The following is a 13787-nucleotide window of genomic DNA, read 5'->3' on the forward strand; positions in this document are numbered from 1 at the left end:
ACTCAGTCCTCCTTCCATCCTTGGCCTGGCCTGGGAGGTATCACCATCGCTTCCATTTCCACTTCTGAGGAAGGCCGGCCAGCTGGCCACTGATAGTAGTAGGCCTTTCGCTGTTCTTTCTCCTAGCGCCACTTCTAGACCTGACAGTGACAAACTTCAGTGGTACCAGTTTGCTTGAAAGTGTCCCTGGTGGTGTTTTTATTTCTCCAAGTACAAACCAAGTCCCAGTGACTGTCACTTTGAGAGCAGATATTTTAAATTATAGTAAGAAAGCAAGGAAGACCAGTTATCCCCATTAGATACATTATAAAAAATTCATTATTTTTTAACTGGGCCATCAGCACTACCCTAGACACCTCTTCTGTAGTGGTGTAGTGGCCTCAGGGTGCATTCTTGAGTCATTTTGTCTTTGCCTGCTCCTTCTCAGTACCATGAGCTCCCGGCACTCTGCCAGCCCAGTGGTCTTCTCCAGTGCCAGAAGTTCACCAAAAGAAGAGCTGCATCCTGCCACCTCCTCACAGCTTGCACCTTCCTTCTCTTCCTCCTCCTCGTCCTCCTCTGGTCCTAGGACTTTCTATCCTCGCCAGGGAGCTACTAGCAAGTACCTGATTGGATGGAAAAAACCTGAAGGAACCATTAACTCTGTGGGATTTATGGACACAAGAAAGTAAGAATTCTTTGCTTCTCTTACTGAGTGGTTTGCTTTCAACACGATATAGAACAGAAAAGGTTGGGATGATTTCCTTCAGCAAAGAGGCCAGGCTGGGAGGCATAGAGGGCTCTGTTTGGTGGGAGAGATTAAAGTGAGGTTTTTGTTAATTTATCAATCAGTCTCAGATGGGTGTGGTGGCACGTGCCTGTAATCCCAGCACTGGGGAGGCTTCAGGAGAATCAGAGTTCAAAGGAAACCATGTCAAAAAAATTATTTCTCAGCCTAGGTGCTAAGACCACACCCATACCTCTAGTAATTACAGCCTCCCATGGAATTCCTCGTAAGTGGAATTAGAATGTGACTACTCTTGAAAAGAAGACTTTCTGACACAGTTGTACAGCAAAAAGTTAAGTCATTTCAGTTTGTTGTTTGTGTAAAGGTTGCATTTGGGATTCATATCCTGTGCTCCTTTAGTGAATCTGTTAATTTTGGCACAGTAGAACTCAGTTTCCTGTAGAAGAGTTCTATTCAGACTTTCTCGTGTTTCAAATTGGTTTTGTTTCTTTAATAAGCATGTATCTAGGATTTGATATAGACGGGTACTTCTCTTTCTCTCCTTTAATATTTTTCCGTTGACTCTCACATTGTACCCAAGTTGGCCTCTGACTTATTTGTCCACTCTCTTTCCCCTTTCTTTCCAGACGTCACCAGAGTGATGGCAATGAAATATCCCACACCAGACTATGTGCTTCAACTAGGGACCTCCGGGCATCCCCAAAGCCAACCTCCAAATCCACCATTGAGGAGGATCTAAAAAAGCTCATCGACCTTGAAAGCCCAACTGCAGAATCACAGAAGAATTTTAAGGTACAAGGCAGAACCTGGAATGACAGTTAGAAGCCAGGTACAATGGGGCCAAGGGTCATAGCACACCTCTAAGGGGGCATTAATTGCTGGTTTGTCTTTACTGGATCCCACTTCCTGCATCACCCACTCTTCCCAGTGATTATTCAGCATTCTACAGTGCTCTGGCTTGGCAGCCACATCTCTTCAGCATTGGTTGTAGGTATCCTGTCCCTCCCCCACAGCCGTTGCTTCTTCTGGGATGTGCTGCAAAAGTGCACACTTCCCACCGTAAGTAATCAGCCACCGCTCAGTCCAGCAAATCTACATACATGGCTGCAGAACTTTCCAGATATCTGTGCTTCACAAAGCTTTCCGTTTCGCTGAGAATTCCTGAAGCAGGGTCTCCTTTCCCAGTCCTAACTTCTTGTTCAGCACGTGTTTACATATACATGGCTACACCTGCAGAACCAGGCGGCAAGGTTTCCTGTGCCCAGCTCAGCTCAGAGGGCCTTTGAGGTTTCTGTGAGGCTCTCTGACCTCTTCTCTGAAGTGTGTGGGAGCAGAGCTGTTCTTCCCTAAGCAGGGCTGGGTGGGGAATTCTCTTGAATGTGAGTTGTACTGGGGTAGCCCCAGCAGAAAGGAGTCTTCCCCAGGGAGGTCATGACAGTAAATTTGGACTGTTCCTATTCTTGATATTCCTAGCTTGATGACTTATAGTCTGTTTACAGTGACTAGAAAGCTTTAATTTGAGAAGAACTTGGAGAATGGGTTGACAGTGGAAGCGATGATTCTCTCCTTACGTCACCAGTCACTGATATCACTGAGCTCAGAGTGCAAGTGTTGCTCTAGGCAGGGGGCGGTTGTGTGCCCCCGTCCAGCTTGCCTCTTTCCCCAGAGAGGCCAGATATACCTCCTAAATTTAAAAAATCACTGTTCACAGGCATTAAATATATTCCAGGACCACACTGGAGTTTTGCTGAGAAATAAATGCTTTATCAACCTAATTATATAAACTGAATTGTTTTATAGATATAGCCATTCTCTGTCATTTGTTTCAAAAGCCAGCACTTGGCAGTTCTGACTCAGGGTACAAGTGGTTTCCTTAGCAACCTTGCACACAACAGTGCTTGAAACTTCTTAATCCATCAAAACCCAAGGAGGTGTATTAAAATTTTTAAGTACCAGTTTCAAAATAAAAATTATTTCAAATTTTAGTTTGAGGTCAGAGGGAGAAAAAAAAACCTGCTCTAAAAGGAATCTTCCATCTAATTCCTAGTTTAACATTTTTGGCAAGGAGCAAACTCAGAGCTCTCACTTTATTTAATCATGCAGTGCAAATAATTGAAGGCAAATGTCTGTTTTGCAGTTATTCCAGGTATTGGCTTTTGTTTTCAGAATGGGTTAACCTTCCTATTAGAAACAGGTGTACACCTTCACCGGGGTTGAGACTGAGCCTCTGCAAAGGCCATTGCTTCTGCAGGCTCTGTCCTGCTGCAATGGGAAGGCTGGAAGCAGGAGCTGTCAGTTGCTTTCTTGCTCCCGCCCTGTCCTCCTTGAGCTGCTTTGGCTTCAGATGAGTTCAGCTGAGCACTCCTGTGTCTCATGAGAGTCATTTTCTGAATGACCTTGGCTCTGCCCTGTCAGGGAGACCAGCATGCTGAGGAGTTTGCAGGTCTCCTGCCTGGAGGCACCAAGCCATTGCAGCAGGTTGCAGGGTTCTGGGAGAGGCTAGCTTTGGCTGTGAGACTTCGAACCCACTCACAGGCCACAGTGGCTTTTTTGGTTGGTGAGTCCCACCTACCAGCCATCGCTGCCACACTCATCCACCAGCAGAGCAGGATGCCTGCCACAGGACGAGGCAGGACATGGCAGTCGCAGCTGAGAGCCCCCACACAGCTCTGGCCTGGGAACAGTGACGGAGCTGTGGCTCTCTATGAAACCTCACCTGCAAGCAAAGATGGGATTATCTTATTTTCCTACAGTCACTCACAGTCTGACAAATGAACATGTAGTAGTTCAGACTTTCAGTCCTGATTTCCAGGCAGTACTCAAGTATAGGTTAGAGGAAGCGTGGGAAAAGCTGTTACTGATACAAGGGACAACCAGGGGGGACTGGAAAGAACAGGAGACTGGCTGCGAGCAAGATGCCACCTCTCCAGACCCTGTCCTTCAGCTGTGAAAAACAGAGGACCAGATTTGAGAATCAGGGGTCCCCGAGTGGTTTTAAAGCTCAGGGACCCTTTTTAAAAGTAAAACCACACTGGACAGCCAGTATGTAGAACTGAGTTTCTCTGAGGGGAAAAGGACACTGACACAGGTTCCTGAGGCTCCCCTGAACCTCCCTTTCCAAAACCCTTAGGGCTCCTTGGAGTACTGCTGGATCTCACCTATGTAGATGCTCTCTGAAATCCCTTCCAGGTTTGACCCCAGCCTCCACTTTGCTTCTTTCCTGCAGGCTGGAAGCAGTGGGCAGTGCCCTGGGCATTCCTGGGTGCCATTTGCAGTGCAGGCAAGGGCACTTTTGGGAACTGGATTTGTACACCTTAAGACTGGACTTTAAGTGGGATGAAGGAGGGGCCCTGTCTCACTCTTTGGGGATGAGATGCTGCCACCTGGGCAGGTTGTTTCATGTCCTGCTCTGCCTCTCTGTAGCACAGGATGCCATGACTTAATATCTCACATGGCCTAAAGAGTCTTGAAATATATTCATATTCCCAAAGAGGATGAGGCTAGAGTTTTGGAGACTTTCCCGCAAAACCCTCAAGGTGGAGACTAGGAAAGGAAGTCCCTTTACTAAGACCAGAAGTGCCACAACAGATTTAGCAGCAGATTAACATTCTGTGTCACCACGCATTCGTCACAGCAGCGCAGGTGTACCTTGGGTCTAGCTCATCATGCATTTTTTTACCTAGTTGATTTAGGGTGTGTTTGATTTATAATTTGTGCAGCAGCTATGCACACCACACCAGAGGTAGCTGTGAGTTGATTAACCTTTGACTTGCTGATCAGAAGTGTGCAGAAGGACACAAAGCACAGGGATGAACTTGGGCATCGGTTCTGTGTATCTGGGTCTAACATTAACCACCTAGCTGGAGCTGTTGTTACATCATTTTCTCCTTGCCCTAAGTATCGTGAAAAGTCCCACAGTGGCTCTGTGCCAGCAGTGACTCAGCCCTTCTCCTTCACTCCATTGTTCCCCTGTCAAGGTCAAGTATTCTAGAAGGAACTGAATAAGGATAACTTGGTTGTGAACAGGCCAGGGACTCCATCGGCTTTCAGGTTGCTGGATATTTAAATATCGTTCATGTGTCTGTTGTTTCTCAATGAAAAGAGGTCTCAGGAGCTTTGCCATTCATAGAAAAATACCAAATAAAATTCTGTTACCAAAGCAAAAGGCATCCACAAGAGAATCTCTGTGTGAATTATTCATCATTTATGAAATCAACTTCCCTATTATTTCATTAACAGAAGTGCATCTTCAAAACCATGAAATCCATCTACCTTGAGAGACTTAGTAGTTGAATGTTTACCTAGTGCCACCTTTTATTTAACACATTTTGATGACCAGATGCCCTTGTTGCCCAACAAACATATTGTCACTTGGCTGACAAGTTTCTGAGGCTGCTCTTCCTGATGCTGTGGTTCTGTTTCCTTAGACATAACATCACTTCCCCATTCCACTGATGTGCACCATTGTGAATAGATTTAGCATTTCACAAATGCTCATACTCATCCAGACAGGTGTTGTGCTCCCACTTTTTAGAAAGGAATTGGGCTCAGGAAGATTACTTGATTGCTTAGAGACTCGGGATTCAAATAAAACCACCACACCACATTGATAGTTCCGCTTAACCCTAGGTCTCAGTGACATATTGAGCGTGGATGTGCTGTGGGCAGTACTCCGGACTCTGAGGAAGTAATGCCTGGGATCTCGAGGGCAGATAGACAGGCAGAGTTCCAGAGTGGTGGTTGTGCTGCTTCCCAGCCCCAGCCCTGATCTGGAGTCTGAGCCGGCACACTGAGTTCCCTGCCTTGCCTGTTTTCCAGTTCCAGCTGCTCTCCTCCCCTCAGTCTCCTTTCCCCTCCACCCCCACTTCGAGGCGGGCCTTGCACCGGACACTGTCTGACGAGAGCATCTACAGCGGCCAGAGGGAGCACTTCTTCACCTCGAGGGCTTCACTGCTGGACCAGGCCCTGCCCAACGATGTCCTCTTCAGTAGCACGTACCCTTCGCTCCCCAAGTCTCTGCCCCTGCGGAGGCCTTCATACACCTTAGGGATGAAGTCACTGCATGGTGAGTGAGCAGCCCTCAGTTTACTCAGGGGTCCTCAGAGGAGGTCCTTTCTCCACGCTTAGGTGACCTCAGCTCACCGACCCAGTCTTCACTCACTCTCAGACGACGATGGGCACCCAGGATGCTTGTTACAGGCACAGATTCTGGGGCCTTACCCAAGAGCTGCTGGTTTTGAATCTCCAAGGAATAGTCTAGGAATTGGTATTTTTATCAAATGGGCCAGGGGCAGTTAGAATTGGGCAATTGGCTGAAACTAGATCAGTTATTTCTTGGAGGGTTGTATATCCCACACTTCCAGATTTGCCATTGCCCTTCATCTGTCCCAGGGTGCAAGGGTATCATAGTGAGCAAGCATTATTTAGGAAAAAGCTTACTGATAATGGGTACCTCCATGTGCTTGCCCTTGGTTCATATTTTCCATGTTTTCTCTGTGACCCAGCTAGATCCCAGTTTGATTAAGGGGCATAATCTGGGGCTTTGGTTTTTCTTTCTCCTCTCTGTCCACTCCTGAGGTTCTGTGCCTTCTCCGACAGCCGTGACTCAGCCCTGCAGACAACCATTGTAGGACCTTGTGTTCCTGGTTTATCGCACACACACTACTAGCTCCACCTCCCTGCACTTTTTTCCTCACTTGAATTCTGTTGCAGTCTTTATATATCTTCTGTGCATTCATGCTCACATTTTTTTCTCCTTTTCTGAAGTTGTATTTTCTGAACCACCTGCTTGCCTTGCATTATTCTGGAGCTCTCACCCATGCTCTGAATATTCCTCAGTCTCCATCCTGCTCAGTGACACAGTCCCACTCACCCTCCCACATGGTAGGCACCGCCCAGGGATCATGCTAGCCTCCCCTACTCCCTCCCCAACCCACACACAGCCTATGTTGGGTTTTTCTTTGCTCCTCTTGTCACCTGTAGTGAACTCAATACATGAAATGATCACTTTCCACCACTGGACTCAAATAAACCAATGGTAGTAACTTTACCTGCCCCTTGCCTTTTTCTCTCCTCACATGTTGGGACCACTCTTGCAATTTCCTGTCTACCTTGAATGCTTATTTCTCTACAGTTTTGTTGGGTTTTTTTGTTTGGTTGGTTTGGTTTTGGTAACATTTGCCACAAGGAAGAGTTCCTGCCTGCACGTTCATGTCACAGTGGGGCTGCCTGCTTTCTAGAGGTACATTCTGCGAGCAAGGCCCCAGTGAGCCCACAGAATGCTGTGGAGAACGGAGAGAGGCCACCATCTCAGGACCTCGGCGTCACTTCTTGCTGCTTTCCTGAAAGCCAAGCAGCGCTCTGGAGATTTCATGTTCCAATTGAGCAGTCTTTGTTGGGCGGATCCCTCAGCTTGTGCCTTGCCTACCACTGAAATGTGTTTAGAGGAATGGAGAAGAGCTTTCTCTGTAATGTGGAAAATTTAACCCCAGAGATAAAAGGGCTGAGGCTGTGAGTGATACACACAATATGTTCCACCTGCTTAACTTTGGTGGGAGCACATTTGACTAGAACTGAGAATTTAATATCTTGCAATATTTGTTGACTTCCATTTATTCATAATTTTGCTAATTTTAAGCACATCAATAACTAGCAACTGCATTTCAGAGCATTTCTTTACATAATTTGAAAAAGAAAGCAAGCACTAAGTATACTCTGGCTTACCAGTCTAGCATAATAGGTGAAACTTTTTAAGCCCTTGTAAACATTTCTAGAGTTAAATAGCATTGCAGTAAGAAGTGTACTTTTAGCTCCATGCTTGCATGGACTTTAGTGTCAGTCCCCTCTGAGGAGCTCTCTCCAGCATTGTGCTCCGCATGTCTCCGCCTCAGCTTCTGCTTCCTGAGGGCGTTCGTACTTCAGGAGCTGCACCTCCCTGCTCTCCTTGGCCTCCCTTTATGTTGTCCTCCAACAGCACAGAGCAGTTCATATGCTCATCCTCCCTGCCCCCAGCCTGAAGCAAAGATACTTAAGGTGTCAGTTGTGAGTGGTTTTGTATCCAGCCTTAGAAAGAGCTGGGCATTGGACGAAGGCAAACTGACCCAAGCTGCTACTGAAGTGTTGACCCTTGAAAGAACTACGTCGGTACCAATGCTAAAGGCCCATCTTGGGTTGGCTCCATACGAGCAACCCTAGCACTCTTGCCTTTTCTGGTTTGCTTCTCACTCCACTTCGATACACCCAACTGTGAAAGCCAGTGAGCCATCCCTGGGCTTCAGGGCAGACATCGGCCAGGGATGCATCTTGTCTGTCTCTCACCAGTCCCAGGGATGGAATCCACAATCCTAGGTCCAACTCCAGGTAAAAATAAGCCCCTTTTGTCCCTTCTAACAGGAATAAACACCCCCCTGGCTTAGCTTTAAAATCCAGCTCTATGGGAGGCCGCCTCTTCTTCCCAGCCTGTATCCCTAGACTCCAGGAGGGGAAGATGAATGCCAGAGCCACCCTGGTCCCCACTGTAGACACAAAAAAGCAGACCTGTGGCCTTGATGTAAAACTTAACAGTCCCATGACTCATTCTTGGGGAAGAGGTGGTGGGAGTTTATTTTAAAAATGAAGAAGGACCAAAAGAAGCCAGTTTGCATTTCAAGTCAGCTTTAGCATAGTCACTGATGGCCAGACATTGATTCTGGTAACAAGTGCCTTATAGATCTGTTGTGGTAATAGGAAATGGGTAGTTCCTGAGTGGTTCTCCTGTGGGCAGAAGCATTATCCTGTCCCTTGTCCCCTCCCCCAGGAGAGTTCTCAGCCTCCGACAGCTCCCTCACTGACATCCAGGAGACCCGAAGGCCACCCATGCCCGACCCTGGCCTGATGCCCCTGCCGGACACTGCTGCGGATTTGGATTGGTCCAACTTGGTCGACGCTGCCAAAGCCTATGAGGGTGAGTGCACTGAGGTGCACATGGGTACAGGGCCCTGCAGGACTGCGCTGCAGTTCACCAGCACTGTGCTCACAGCTGACCACTCTGCTGCCTTGGACGTGTTGACAGCATGCACACTTCACCTGCCAGGCACCACCCAGTCTGCCAACAGCAGGAGGATCACAAGTTCAAGAGTCCTTCTTGGGCAACTTAGCGAGATTGTCCTAAAACAAAGGGTTGGGGATATGCTAGTGGTAGGTCACCCCTGGGTACGGTACACTACATACACACACACACACACACACACACCATCATAATACATACAGTTGAGTACATCAGGATGCCTGTCCTGCTTGGCTGTGCCCTGTCCCTACAGTGTTGGGTGTGAACTCTGCCCTTCTCACACACCTCTTTCACAGTAGCACATTTGCCGTCCGAACTGATTCTTACCCAACCTGCTGGCTGTGTGCTTGCCTTGTGCTGGTGGTTCTGAAATGCAAGGCCGCAGGGTCTGGGATGAAATGAGCAGACTAAAAGTCTTTAACGGAGTATGCTGACATAAGGTCAACTCTCTCCTGGAGTAAAGGCTTAAGATGAGCATTCTAAAACTTTTGGTGTTAAAATGTCTTTATGATAGCAAATGATTGTTTTGTTGCTTTTATTTGGGAAAACAAAGTCGCTATTCCACTTGAGTTTCAATTTGGGTAGGAAATTTACTAGGCAACAGAACACAGAACTCAAGCACCTACTGCCTGCCTCCATGTCTATTTAGCTGACAGAGATTCCCTAGCACTAACTTGGGTTTTTAATATGTTGGCGAGTCTCCTTTACATGGATTTTGCATTGTGCTTTGTGGAATCACAGGGCAGTGTGGACTTAGGCTAAAGCTCACCAGCATGGCCACACATCTTGTGTAAAACTTACTTTAAGAAGCTTCAAAGAGTTTAATGGTAAGTCTTGAATGTATTTAATGTCGTCAGTGAATAGAAAGCCTTGGTCTGGAAATTTGACACAAGGCCTCTTTCTAGGGAAATATTTAACAAGATGCTGCTTTAGAACAGGGAAAAGTTGGGGAAAGGACTAGGAGAAATTGATTCACAAAGCTGTATTTTAAAGAGAAGTTACAGTGTTACTATACTCTTTTAGCTGCAACAGTAATATTTTCCTTGAGAGGGATGAGAAATGATTTCCAGGACAAGCAGTACTTTAGACTTGACTGTGTAGACTATTTGTGGACTTTTGACAAATGAGCCAAGCTGTATGGGTTCCAAAATACTTAATGGTTTCTTTCTCACCTCATTCCAGTCCAGCGAGCCTCATTTTTTGCTGCTAATGACGAAAACCATCGCCCCTTGAGTGCAGCATCCAGCAGTGATCAGCTTGAGGAGCAGGCTCTGGTTCAGATGAAGTCATACAGCAGGTCGGTCGGTCACTCGTTGGCGAGGACACCACTGTGCACCCCGAAGTGACAGATGTAGCAGAGGGGAGACGGAAGGCACATGGATCAGCCTAAGGAAGCTCGTCACTGCAGTGCCACTTTGTTTTTTAGTTAAAATACTTGATAACTAGGTACTATAAATTCAGTTACACTGTACCTGATGATTTAAGGTCATAATTATGAATATTTATGACTGTTTAATGTCATAACACATTATATCCTCAGGGCTAGCAAGGCAAGAGAAATCATCTGCACAGAGTACCCCCAGGGACTGTGCTGTTTGGTCCCAGAGTCTGGTTTTCAGTTTCATATGCAGTTGCTATGATGGCCAAGTTCTAAGGGTGCAAGTCTTAAACGTTTAAGCCTCTAGCAGGATCACCAGCAGCAGCAGCCATGGATATTCTTCTAAGTGGAAAGCAGACTTTATGGCTTTTCTTTAACTGTACAGAGACTGAACTCTCTATTTCCCCCCTAGTTTGGAATGGTTAGGTTGTTGGATAGATGTGTGATATTCCTATATAATTAAAGCATCACTGTGGCCAGCGATGGAACATACAGTAAGCACCTCCTGCTACAGAATAACCTCATTGATCTGAAATCTCTTTAAGACGTCTTGAGGTTGATTAAGAATCCAGGTGGTCTTTATGAAAGGTGGTCAGAAGCAGTCTGGGAAAAGCGAAGCTGGTGCTGACGCACTGTGGGACTTGCAACCCAAGGACTGCTAAACAGCTGCCTAGGATGTGTTCTTGGAGAGGGTCTCAGTGCTAAGAGACCAATGCCACATTTGCTCTTTCCATTGGGACAGCTGGGGTGAGCACAGTGGCAGTAAAGTTGGCTACTGGGAACTTTAAAACAGTGGCAGAGTCAAAGGACAGCCCATTGAAAACGAGTGAATGTAACTTTTTAAAAAGCATTACAGTGAGGCATATTGCCAAGAACAGTGGAATAGGTGTGCTCAAAGCAAGGGGAGAGTTGTTTGAGTAGTTGCCTATTTTGATTAGCGGCAACATGTCTCAAGTTATTTTATATTCACTCTAGTTTTTGATCATCCCACGTGTTTCTCAATATGGTCACTGTACCCACAGAGACATAATTCACTCTGAAGACTCTTTAGAAGTCCGGATTGGCTCCTGAGCCTGGTATTGGTGCTGAGATGCTGCTCTCTGGCCGATGGCCTCCCCTCCTCCTGGTTCTATCATCTGTGGCCTTGGCCCACCCCAGATCTCACGATCCACGGACCAGAGTGTGCACTGTGGGATGCAGTTGACCACTTCTTTGAACACCCATTCATTGTGAGCTTTCAGTTGTCCTGGAAGTTTGGAGTCATTCTTTATTCTTCATCAGCAGCCTCATGTACTCATCCCAGCCTGGGTTTGCGCTGGAAACTCTTGTAGACTTAGAACAGACACAAGATATCAACACAGTTCCTGGAGTTAGAAACACTAACTTCAATTCCGAATTTTAAGGAAAACCTTTATCCCATGACAGAGAAGATGGAATCACCACCTCTTCCCCGCCAGCCTTTGGGAAGAGGCAGCTGCTTGCTTACCCTGAGGAAAATGTCAGGTTCTCTGCCATGACTCCAAGATTGCAGGATGAGGCTAAAACTCGCTAGGAAACTTTGGGTTGTTTGGTTTGAGGTAGAAGACTGACAGAAAGCAAGCCTGTGTGTTCTGTCTGACCCATTGGTAACCCCCATGGCATGGCAATATTGGCATTTAAACAAAATGTGAGAAAACATGAAAACTATTTGCTGAGTGTAACGACACAGATATTAAGCTTAGACCGACAGGCTTTTGAAACATGTAGTCTTATTGTTTAAATATTTTTAAGTTACTAAGGTTAGCGGTTGAGATGTGGACAGGATAACTTGGACAGAGCCACCCAAGTGACTCGGGCCCGTTTTCATGGGAACCAGCCTGCCCCGCCTGGGCAGCCCCCACCCAGGAGGAGCTGTCCTCCTAAACCCTACTTCACAGACCCCTGAGAACCACTGTACCATATGATTATTGTGTCTGTGTTGTGTTGCCAGAAAGTACCCCTTGTGCTGCCAGAGACCTTTCTCACTCATTGTCATTTTTTGTCAGAAGATGCAGCATTTTAACAAAGGAAGCTATTGATTGGCTGTCTTTCAAGTCCATATTAACCATTGTTAAATCACCATTTTCTTTAAGTAAAAATGCACATTGTGTCGCTATACTAATTTGACATTGAAAATCCTTTTACAAATACAACCTCCTAAGATTTACAAAACAAAAAGTCAATACCCCACACCCCAGAAAAGAAAGCCCAGCCACGGAGGTGCCACGGAGGTTCCTGCCAACATGGCCTTTTGTTTCTTGTTCCCAGCAGTAAGGACTCCTCACCCACTCTAGCTTCTAAAGTGGACCAGTTGGAAGGGATGCTGAAGATGCTTCGTGAAGATCTGAAGAAGGTAAACATGTTCTGAGAGCAAATTGCAGTGTCCGTGAGGGCACAGTGCCCTGGAAACCACGCAAGCTGTTGAGACAGTGCTGGTGGAACGTGGGTGTTTTTTCCTTGTTTGAGTTTTCTGAACACACATTCAGGGTTGTGTGGAGCTAAGTCCCACAGGCACTCATGGAAAAAGCCTCGTCACGTGTACAGAAAACTGGTTCCCTTTTTTGTGAAAGACTCAACCTCAGCTAGGCCCCTCCGGACTCTGTTTAGCCTCCTCACCCCTATATTGTGTGTGTGTGTGTGTGTGTGATCAGTAGCCCAAACCTTTATGAATCCTCATTATTTGGTCTTTTGCCCCATGATTACTAATCTTTGAAACTTGTTTCTTGTTTGTCCAGTTTTATCAAGAAAGTAGTCACCAAAACCATGACCTAAAGTTCAAGACAGTCTTGGTTAACAGACTGACTTTTTACACATCGATGTGTTTACATTCCAGGCTGATCCTAGAGAGTGGGATTAGCCCTGTTCCCTGGGCCTAGCGAGGTTCTGCCCCAAGACCAGATGCACACAGGGATGGAGGATGGGAATGGGCCAGAGTGGTCCAGAGCCACTTCCAGGACTGAGCAGCCCTAGCTCACCTCCACTTCCTCCCCCCAGGAAAAGGAAGACAAAGCCCACCTGCAGGCAGAGGTCCAGCACCTGCGGGAGGACAACCTGCGGCTGCAGGAGGAGTCCCAGAATGCCTCGGACAAGCTGAAGAAATTCACGGAGTGGGTCTTCAACACCATCGACATGAGCTAGGGCCGGTGCAAGGACAGGAGGATCTGCCTCCCTTCGTGCCTCTCCTTCACACCTCCGAAAGCATCCTCAGAGCGTCCTTCCTAGCTTCCCACCTTGCCTTCCCTTCCAGAGAGTGCACAACAGTGATTGCAGATCAACAATCATTATCTGCCTTTTGTAGAAAAGAAAAACAAAAAAGTAAATAAAAATTTTAAAAAGGAAAATAAAAGTTTAACTGCTAAAATGTGAATGTCTTTATTTTTTTGCACAGTTTATCTTTATCTGTTATGTATTTAAAAACAAAGCAGGCCTAACTAAACCCAGGGTGCCCCTGACCTATCTGCATATTTCCATCAGCTTTCTACTTCAGGTAGCCAAGGTTTCCCTGTTACCCTGACACCTGTCACTGTTCCCAGGAAAATCGTTTTTTAAACTTGTTTATTTGGTGAGTGGGAAGGGCTATTCTTTCTAAAATGCCTAGAGGGAGGAGCTTTGAGAAAAGG

General features: G+C 46.5%; 1 protein-coding gene across 10 annotated transcripts in view; it reads left to right on the top strand.

The window, feature by feature from the left end:
• Nucleotides 1-13524, top strand: part of Sipa1l1 (signal induced proliferation associated 1 like 1) — a 333742-nt gene extending 320218 nt beyond the window's left edge. For 7 of the 10 annotated variants that reach the window (XM_010645389.1, XM_010645395.1, XM_010645393.1 and 4 more), the window contains 7 exons: nt 428-667; nt 1354-1519; nt 5546-5792; nt 8523-8669; nt 9954-10068; nt 12436-12520; nt 13162-13524. In XM_010645389.1, the coding sequence (XP_010643691.1) occupies nt 428-667; nt 1354-1519; nt 5546-5792; nt 8523-8669; nt 9954-10068; nt 12436-12520; nt 13162-13305 (1144 nt within the window). In that variant the 3' untranslated portion in view covers nt 13306-13524. The remainder of the gene's footprint in view (nt 1-427; nt 668-1353; nt 1520-5545; nt 5793-8522; nt 8670-9953; nt 10069-12435; nt 12521-13161) is intronic. The other 3 variants (XM_010645392.1, XM_010645394.1, XM_010645396.1) reach the window with 2 other exon arrangements.
• Nucleotides 13525-13787: the final 263 nt, after the last annotated feature.

The sequence above is a fragment of the Fukomys damarensis genome, unplaced genomic scaffold, assembly GCF_012274545.1.
Source record: "Fukomys damarensis isolate Sample0158 unplaced genomic scaffold, DMR_v1.0_HiC HiC_scaffold_21, whole genome shotgun sequence".
Taxonomy (NCBI): Eukaryota; Metazoa; Chordata; class Mammalia; order Rodentia; family Bathyergidae; genus Fukomys; species Fukomys damarensis.